Genomic DNA, 10,763 nt, shown 5'->3' on the forward strand with positions numbered 1-10,763 from the left:
CTGTCCTGTGTTTTCTTCTTCTTTACCTTTCAGAAAAAAATTATTAAAAAAAAATGAAGTCTATTTTTTATTTTGCATAAAATTCATAAAGATTTAATATTTTCCAATAGAAATATTTTTTTTAAATATTTAAATCAAATCCAAACCTTCTTCTTTTGAAACTTCAGGGATTTTTTCGGAAGCCTCTTCACTTTGTACGGCATCATTAGCAACAACTTCTGTGTCTTTTCTGTCATAAAACAACAAATTTAAAAAAAATATTTACAAATATTTGAAATTTTCCAAAAAATACAAAAACCTGGAAATTTTTTCCTTAACTTCATCATTTATTTCTTCTTCCATTGGAAGTTGGTTGCCATCGGTTCGTTGATTCTAAAATATTAAGTGATTTTTAGATTTTTAATGATTAAAATATAAAGAAAAAATACATTATGTATAAATGTGTTCTGTCATAAATAAAACAAAAAAAAATTAAAGACCACCCTGACAAATAATAGATTCAATTAGGGAAAAAAAATTACAATATTGTTATCTTTCTCCTCCTCCTCATTTGCTCCTCCATCCACATCCTGCTCCTCTTCATTTTTATTTGGAGTAACATTTTCTAAAAAAAGTCATTATATTGAATTTTTTTATTTGAGTCAAAATACTGGTTTGTTTTGTTATTCAAGTCAGAATATTGATTTTTTAGTTGATTGGGACAAAATATTAATTTTTTGGTTATTTTAGTTCAAATGTTGCAAAAAATGTTTTGTCATTCGAGTCAAAATATTGTTTTTATTGGGTATTTGAGTTAAAATATTGAAAAAAAAGTTATAAGACTTATTTTCTGTATTTACCAGTTGTGTCCATGTCTTCTGTGACATCATCATTGTCATTTGTGACGTCTTCATCATCTTTTGTGACATCATCATCCTTTGTGACATCATCATCCTTTGTGAGACCATCATCATCCTTTGTGACATCATCATCATCCTTTGTGACATCATCATCATCCTTTGTGACATCATCATCCTCTCCCATTGTCTCCGGGAGCGATTTCTCCCCTTTATCCAACTCATCCTCTCTCCCTCCCTCTGATATATAATTTCTATGAATATATATGATTTCTATCTCACCACACACTCACCTTCATGGTCACTTCCATCTTCATCATCGAGTTTCAAATCTTCTGGGATTTCCATGGCTTCTGGTTCGTTGGGAGGCTCATTCTCGTGACAATCGTCTCTGTTTAACAAAAGTTACAACTCTCTTCTTTTTTTTGCATCAGATTTTTGATATTTTAGTCATTTTTAAAAAAAGCTATGTAAGTAAAAAAAAACTATTTTAAGGGTGATCTACAGTGCACCAAGGCGTGGGAGGCTATAATGGACCCATTACCCAAGAAAGAAGTCATATTATGTTAAATTAATGTTTAGAGAAAAACAGACCTATAAAAAATGTTAAAATGTATAAATATTATTTCAAGGTATTTACCTTAAACATAAGAGTTAAACCACCTTTAAAAAACAAAAATTAAACAGAAAACAAACAATGATTTTAAATTGCAACAAACTAACTTTTCATTTGGGTCAAATTCACTTTGATCACCAATGTTAATTTCTTCTTGTTTGTTTTCTTCCTGTGTTGTTTCTTCTTGTTGTTTTTCTTCTTGTTTCTCATCATTTTTACCCTCAGCCATTTCATCATCTTTAGCCCCTAACTCACTTTCCTCCTAAAAAATAAGTTAGAAATGAAAAAGTCATTTTTAACTGGAAAGCGGACATGAGGTATGTGAAACTAAATACGAAAAAACAAAGTGTTTTAACAACTGTCATTTCCCTGCCATGCAAAGATAAACAATTGTCTTTCATTCAATCCTTTTTTATGAGAAATATAATTCATCTAAAAACAATTTATTTATACAATATGAATGTTATATAAATGAAATTTATTTCGTTTCTTCAGTCACGATAACTAAAACCAAGTTAACAAAAGAGAAAATATGGGTAGTAACGATATTGATAAAAAAGAAAGAAATAATGTTTTGGAAAGAGGCGTGACCGCCACACCCTAAAAACAATAGAATGTAACTTAAAGTAGACATCATTTAATTAAACAACATTAAAACTCTGCAAATAAATTGTGCCTAAGCAAAACCTATACAATTCCTTGTTATATTATAGTTTTAATGTAAAATTACAATTTTCGTAAAATAAATTCCTAAATGGGTCATTACATAACAATGGAAACATAGTGGTCACTATTCCCACAAACAACCATTGTTAACACACAATTAAATCATTGTGACCTAATAATAAACCCAGGTGCCTATAGAAGGTTAATTACCTTAACATTGTGGTTAATTAAACCCATTTTCAATGAGCTGTGTTAAGGCTACATTTAATCAGGGTTTTAATTTAAGTCTTGTTTTGCTGTTATTGCTACAGTACTATTAGTAACCAGCTAATAACAGACATAAAAGTCTAACTGTCTGTTTTTTGTCTGAAAAAATATCGTTTTTTTTTGTCTAAATAATTGTCTATATTTTGTCTAAATTATTGTCTGTTTTTTTTGTCTGAATAAATAAGCTTTTTTGTCCAAACAAAATGTGCTTTTGTGCTGGAATAAATGCATGTTTTGTTAGCTGAATTAATTTTTTTAGTTTTTAGTTTTATAGTAAATGAAATGAAACATAACAGTACTATTAGTAACCAGCTAAAAAGCTAGGCATAATCAAATTTGAATTTAAAATTACAGTTTTATATAAAATCAGAGAAAAAAATTGCAATAGGTTTAGTAATCAACCAAAAGCTTAGAAGAAATAAATTAAGATTTTTTATGGCTAATTTTTATAAAAGATAATGTCAACAAAAATATGTTAACTTTTCTGAGCAGAATCCTTTTTATAATTTACAACAAAAACTTAGATTTTTCGCAACAGATTTAAGCTGATGAAGATAAACATGGGTGCGACTGTTTTAATGTTTGTTTCTTTGTTCATGTTTGTGACATCACAAACGACCGACGACACCATTGTCATGACGACAGCAAGTGTAGGGTGTCACGTGAATTGTGAATGCAATCAAACACATTTGGTTTGTTCAGGTGAGTTAGCTTATTTGAGGTTTAGATTTATTGACTCGACAGTAATCATTAGGTGTATGAATACATCATGTGTGTCTGGTGTATAAGAAGACACCCATGTTATAACTTGACAGTAAGCATGAGGTGTATGAATACACCATGTGTGTCTGGTGTATAAGAAAACATCCATGTTATAACTCGACAGTGATCATTAGGTGTATGAATACATCATGTGTGTCTGGTGTATAAGAAGACACCCATGTTATAACTTGACAGTAAGCATGAGGTGTATGAATACACCATGTGTGTCTGGTGTATAAGAAAACATCCATGTTATAACTCGACAGTGAGCATGAGATGTATCAGTATGAATACATCATGTGTGTCTCGTGTACAAGAAGACTTCCATATTATAACTCAACAGTGAACACGAGGTGTATTAATACATCATGTGTGTTTGGTGTATAAGAAGACAGCCATGTTATAACTTGACGGGAACATGAGGTGTATGAATACACCATGTGTGTCTGTTGTATAAGATGACACCCATGTGTGAGCATGAGGCGTATGAATACACCATTAGTGTCTGTTGTTTATGAAGAATATTCCAATGTTAGAACTCAACATTAAGCATGAGGTGTATGAACACACCATGTATGTCTGGTGTATAAGTTGACACATACCAATAAAAAACGAAACTAATTTAAAATTACAAATAGATGGGAATTAACAGCATAACAAAACTGGTTTTAAAATGCTGTGTACACAATTTCTAAACACCTGTTGTATTTATGCAATCTACATGATTTAAGTGTTAACACCTTATAAAAGGCCACTTAAATAGGATAATGGTATGTAAAACTAATCAACATTAATATGCAGAATAAATTTGCCACAAAATCGTATCAAAAAACACAATAAAGAGCAACATTGGGCAGAAAAACTAAACTGTTCATCAATTTCCAGACGTTGGTCTTAAAACTTTCCCCACACCAATACAAACAAGTGTGACAACTCTATTGTTGAATAGCAATCGTATTTCAACGATTGATGTTGAAGTTGTGAGTGGTTTGAATCAACTTACAACAATCAACATAAACCAGTAAGTCAACAATATATATTGTATATAGTAGGGCGGGGGGAGATGGGACACCTTTTTATTCTATTTTTCCGTCCCATTTGGTAGTAAACAAGGAACATTCAAAGAATTATAAAACCGTATCTTCACGACTCCCATAGGCCGTTGTTAATTGTTTAAAAATTATTCAGGATATTTGGATAGTATGTTCTAAAGGTGTCCCATCTTCCCTCACCCTACTATTCAAATACTGTATCTAAAATCTCAAAATCGTATACTGACTAGAATCTGCTCAACAAAACAAACTTTTTTGACCTTTTTGCAAAATAAATGCAGCTACCCGTAAAATTTTGCTTTTTAAATTATTTTTTTAAGGAGGAAAATAATTTTCCAATTTAACAGAAATCAGTTTTCGACGCTAGAGCTTGTGCTCCCACCAAGTGTACAAACGTTATCGGCAAGTGGTAATCGAATAAAAAGAGTGAATCTTACATCAACTACGGGAGAACCACTGCAGTTAAAAGAGTAAGAACGTTTTACAATGTTTTTAACTTTTTAAAACTAAGTCCGGCGCCGTGGCAAAGTGGTTAGCGCGCCTGCCTCTAACCCAGAGGTAATGGGTTCAAGGAACGTCATCCCTACCATTGTAGGCGTATGTGTCCTTGGGCAAGACACTTAACAGCAATTGCTCCAACCCAGTGGTCACTAATGGGTTGTCCAAATTATTAGCCATACATAAAAACTGAAAAAAAAATCACCCACAAAGTAACATACTTGGTAACTCGTAAGCAGGCGCAAGGTGTATGAACAACGGTGTTATAACGATTGTCGTTTTTCCGGCCTCGCAAGGATAAAGTAAGTTCCATTCATTCACATTAATTCATTATTTACACCAGGATAAATCTGAGCGAGAACAAATTGACGAGCATCCCAGTACTGCCATCTAGTGTTGAAATACTCGAGATGGAATTAAACAGAATCGAGACGCTCAACCGTGAACAACTTTCACCACTAGTTAATTTAAAAGTGAATATTGAAAAAATTTTTAAGCCAACTTTTAATGTTTATGGAAAAACAATAAACTGCAAGCTTTTTTGGTGTAATGGGCCAACTGTGGCCTAAACCACAGGTTTCATGACGTTTTTTGCAACTTTAACCTTATATAATAGAACTTTATGTACTATTTCTACTCTACTCCATTCAAATATAGTAGGAGGAAGATGGGACAGCTGTTCATTCTATTTTCCCGTCCCATTTGGTAGCAAACAAAGAACACTCGACACGATATAAAACCATATCTTCACGACTCCCATAGACCGTTGTTAATAATTGTTTAAAACATGATCAGGAAATTTGAATATTATGTGCTAAAGGTGTCCCATCTTACCCTACAGTACTATGTAACTTAAATCCCAACACACAAACACAGGTGTTTCGAGTTACGAGCAGTCAAATAAAAACAATCAACGACGACGCATTTGATGACATCATCAACATAGAAATCTTTGATATTAGCCTCAACTCTTACACGGAAATTTACCGAAAATGGTTCGAAAATAAACCAAATCTAATAGAGGTAAAAAGAAAAAGGTTTTAACCCGATAAAAAGTTTATAACAAAATACCAAACCATTTTAATATTAGAAACATAAAATTATATCAAAACATTCAATCACCATTAATGGCCTATGTGTTCTTGGGCAAGACACCTATTGACAATTGCTCCAACCCAGTGGTCACTAATGGGTTGTCCAAATTAACAGCCACCAGCCACACATAAAAAATGAAAAAATTGCCCACAAAGTAACATACTTGGTAACTCGTAAGCTGGCACGAGGTGTTTGAAACAAAACACCTTTGTTTAACAACTGTCGTTTTCCCGCCACGCGAGGATAAAGTAAGTCACACTTATTCATTCATTCATTCAATATGATAAAATTTCTACAAAATTAAAACAAACTTTTCAAACTAGGTAAAAGTTCGGACATTTCAGCTTAACTGTGATTGTGAACTAGTGTCGGTATACGACTATCTGATTGGACGAGATCTAGAGGTCGATGACCTTCCCCAAGTCACATGTGCAACACCAAAGCCTCTGATTGGTTACCCGGTTGAAAATGTGGTACAGGTGAAAAATATTTGAAACTTTTTTTGCACTAAACCGAAAACTGCAGAAAACTAACTAAATTTCTTTTTTTATAAAGAAAAAAATAAACTTGAAAACTGTTAGTACTAAAAACTTTTCACCAAACTTTTTTTTTAAATATATTTTTATTGTTTAACCTATACCTTCTTAATCAGCCTCCCAAACTGGGTGCAAGTGGTCGTGTAACGAACCATTGGGTTTGCCAAGAGTTTACCTATTTTACACAAAGTACCCCGTTTATTATGCTAATGATCGTAATAAGTTGCATGAAAATTTTGGATCAAAAGATTAAAAGCAAGATTCAGAAAAGATTTAAAGCAAGTTGTAAGCAAAAAGTTTGGAAACCGCTGTTTTAAACTACTCAACCAAAATACAAAAAAATGTCCCAACCACCATCTTTGTCTTACAGAACAACAACATCACAGGGTGTAAGCCAGATATGCCCATGGTGTTTCGTGAGGTGCCACAGGGAGGAGTGATATTTGGAGTCATTATTGGAGTTCTAGCTATCTGTGGCCTCCTTGGGTTGACAGTGTGGTCAATAAGCAAGCATTGTGAAGGATACAGCAGTTTATGAATAATTTGAAAACTCAAAATGACTAAAATAATGAGTTCAAACTGGAAATAACTGGTTTTAAGAAAACAACTTTACAAGAATCTTAGGACTTAGTTTGTCTCTAGACAAACTTAAAATGACTAAACAAATTTCAGTTCAAACTGGAATTAACTGGTTTTAAATGAACCAATTTATAAGTCATCATCTTAACTTTTTATCAAATGTTTTTCTTTGAGCAGTTTATAATGCCTTTAAAAACTTATTGACTAAAACACGAGTTCAAACTGGAATTAACTGGTTTTAAGGAAACAACTTTAGTCATAGTCTTAATTTAATACCAAAAGATTTTCAATAGACAGTTTATGATGCCTTTGAAAACTCAAAATGACCAAAATAATGACTTCAAACTGGAATTAACCGGCTTTTAAGAAAACAAATTTACAAGTATCTTAATTTGTCCCCAAATATTTTAAATAGGGATGACATTTATTGCATATTACTGTTCCCTAAATTATACCTAATGTTTATTGTATATAAGATAGCCTGTCAAGCATTCTTGTATAAGTAGTCAAATAAATTTTGTCAAATTGTAAATAAACAAATTTAACCAAACTGTGTACTGAACACAATGGACTGTTAAACTATTTCAAGAAAAATGGCAGTTGTTTTGTCGGAAATACACTACGTTTTTTGAACTAAATAAGCGACTAAAGGGTTATTTACATTATGACTGGTACAAAAAGTAACAAACGTTTTCAAAAAATTGAAAAAAAAAATTAAAAAGATGAAAAAAAACGAAATAATGAAAAAAACATGAAAAAAAAACAAATATTAAAAAAAAGATAAAAAAAAGGAAAATATTAATGAAACAACTCACCGCATCCACTCCTCCTCCCTTCTCCTCCGCTCCTCCCTCTTTCTCCTCCTCATCTTCATCTTCCGATCCCCACATCCTCTCATCAAGTTTATCAACATCTCCTTCCTCACCAAGATCTCCCATCTGCTTCTCAAGGTCCTCCATCTTAAAAAAAAACAAAAATATTTTTAGACTTTAGACATATATAATATATACATACACGCACAAATATAAGATAACAATAACATATGTACACACACACACACACACAAGTATACACAAACAGTAGCGCGACCAAAAGGAGGTTTCGAAAGTCAATTAAAAAAAAATACATTTTTTTTTGTCAATTAAAACACCTCCACACTACTTTTTTTCATGTATGCATGAGGTCTTACAGTAAGATTTATATCGGAGTTGACTTTTTATCAAATAATTTATTTATCCCCGGCGGGGCAATGGCAGTTGTTATAACATGGGTGTTAATACACCTCGTGCCAGATTACGAGTTACCAAGTATGTTACTTTGTGGGTGATTGTACTTTTTAAATTTTATTTTATGTACAGTTGACAATCCATTAGTGGCCACTGGGTTGGACAAATTGCCGTTAAGTGTCTAGCCCAAGGACACATACGCCCACAATGGTAGCAGCGAAGAGCCTTGAACCCAACAATATCGAAATTAAAACGCTCCGTTTAATTCTCCCACCTCCTCCTCATTGTCACTCCCCTCTTTATCTCCTCCATCCTCCATCTTCCCATCAAAGTCATTCGACATCTCGATGGCTTCATCTTCAGGAGCAACATCATCATCTTGATCTTCTTCATTCTTTGCATCGGGAGCGTCTTCAACCTGAGATGAAAGAAAAAGTTAAACTGTGAAAAACAAAAACAATATAAATTTTGAAAATCAAAAACTGGTTAATTTTTGAAAAACAAATACGTTAAGGTTTAAAAATGGGTTGCGGTTTAAAAATAAAACAATATTTATTGATGTACGAACTGATCTATATGGCTACACTATGACCAGAGATCGGCAGTTTACCAATAATTAAAAAAAAATTAAAAAAAAAACATTTTTTGGTTTATATAACTTAAAAAAGAATAAAAAAAATTGTAAATAGTTTTAATAAAAAATTCAAATAAAAAGAAACATATTTTTTACGAAAAGTTGAAAAATTTTATTAAAAATTTACAAAAGTAGAAAATATCACTAAGACACCCTACCTGATCTTCTGTTTCAATTTGATCACTGACATCTTTTGCTCCTTGTCCCTCCCCGATCCCCGCATCTTCTACATCTTTTAACTCCCCTTTGTCGTCTAGTTAATATAATAACACATATCATAAACTTCTAGCACTTAATATTTTAATTAATACCACATAATAATAAATACCAGTAAATATTATGAATTTTTAGTATTTAGTATATAATTTAATACCATGTTTTGTATGTGTGTGCTTGATGAGAGACTTAACCGCAAACCTGGATATAGAGTACTGTGGGGTAGGATGGGACACCTTAAGCACATAATTATAACCATTTCAAAAACAAGAATTATACACAAAGTTGAAAAGTGTAGTAACATGTAAGCATACGAGGATAAAAAGTGGTCTGACTGCGATGCGGTGTCGCGACACCAGTCGTAAAAGTTACTTAAATGGGCTTTACTGAGTTTTGGGGTAATGGGCCAATTCTGGCCTAAATCCTAGCTTCTTGACAAGGCTACACTCATAAAAAAGTGTCTTGCCCATAAACACATACGCCGATTAGTGTTAGTACCGCTGTCGACCATGGAACCTGTGACACTTTGGTTTCGATGCAGGCGCCTAAACCACTGAGCCATGGCGCGGGACAATATATATATATATATATATATATATATAGTATATGTTACATATACATATATATATATATATAATCATATTATAACTGAATTCATTTTTAAAATATCTTCTCTGTGCCATAGTAGGTTTCTGAGGCTATTGCAGAATGTGGATAAGCAGACAGAATTTTTTTAACAAATTAAACCAAATTAACTACCATAAAAAAGAAAAGAGCAAAAAAATATTTTACCGGATAATTCGTCTTCAAATTCACTCGGTGGGCAAAAACCTTTGGCAGTAATTTCCGAAAACATAGAAAGTAAAACGCTGTTGAACTTGCACAGGGTTCGGTGGCTCACTGCCATCGAGTGGTGGACTTGTCGCACCATGTCATGGTAGTCGCGCATCACCGAACATAATGACATCATCGTAAAATGGATTAACTGAAAATTGTTTTAAATAAAATCAATTTTACGTAAGATTTCATAAATTTTCTTTTTTTTTTGGAAAAGATAGTTAAGATCATATTATTTAAAGAACGAAAAAAAGAAAATTAATAGCAGAACAACAATTGTTATTAAAACACGCTCTGGATTAAAAATTTCAACTAAAATATGTGACCGTTGAACTCAACATATGGTATTTAAGTACTCATGTTAAATGTAGTTAAGCCATACATGTTATACACAACAAAGTCACGTTGCACACGAGAAAGAAAAACATTTAAAATAAAAAAGTGAAGCAACTAAAACATTTCGAGACTAGTTAGCATGGCTTTCTCTTTAATTATATTTTAATTGTCGTTAGTTTACTCTCTGGAAAGTAAAAATTACCGCGTTAAAATCATCGTCTCCACTACCAGCAACTTCACTGATAAAACCCATGACACGTAAGACAGATTGTTCAATTTCACTCAATTTCAATTCTTGGAATTTTTTTTCCAACTTATTATGAAGGTGTTCAACCAGAAGTTTGTCCTTTATACTTTCCTCCTGTTATGTCATAAAGTATGTTATGATGTCATAAAGTACACTAGTACCCTTTTTGCATAGTAAAAAGTTGTGCGAATCGCTTAACTAGTCATATGATAACTCGCTAACCGCGTTATTTTGCATTGTTATGCGCGTATCAACATTGAGTAGCTTATTTTAGCGCAATATTGTTAAATCTAGTTTATAAAATAAGTTCTGATACTTTATGGTGCTTTTACCATCTTAAAACTGTAAAAATAACACTCG

At 32.4% G+C, this 10,763-nt stretch overlaps 1 protein-coding gene across 1 annotated transcript; it reads left to right on the forward strand.

Moving 5' to 3' along the window:
- Positions 1 to 2,924: 2,924 nt before the first annotated feature.
- Positions 2,925 to 7,588, forward strand: LOC100180243 (immunoglobulin superfamily containing leucine-rich repeat protein 2-like). The gene is made up of 7 exons (XM_002127119.5): positions 2,925 to 3,087; positions 4,033 to 4,168; positions 4,547 to 4,669; positions 5,041 to 5,170; positions 5,574 to 5,720; positions 6,116 to 6,271; positions 6,699 to 7,588. Exons 1-7 carry the CDS (start codon positions 2,934 to 2,936, stop codon positions 6,864 to 6,866), a joined length of 1,014 nt encoding a protein of 337 aa, XP_002127155.2. The 5' UTR covers positions 2,925 to 2,933; the 3' UTR covers positions 6,867 to 7,588.
- Positions 7,589 to 10,763: the final 3,175 nt, after the last annotated feature.

The sequence above is a fragment of the Ciona intestinalis genome, unplaced genomic scaffold (assembly GCF_000224145.3).
Source record: "Ciona intestinalis unplaced genomic scaffold, KH HT001154.1, whole genome shotgun sequence".
Lineage (NCBI taxonomy): Eukaryota > Metazoa > Chordata > Ascidiacea > Phlebobranchia > Cionidae > Ciona > Ciona intestinalis.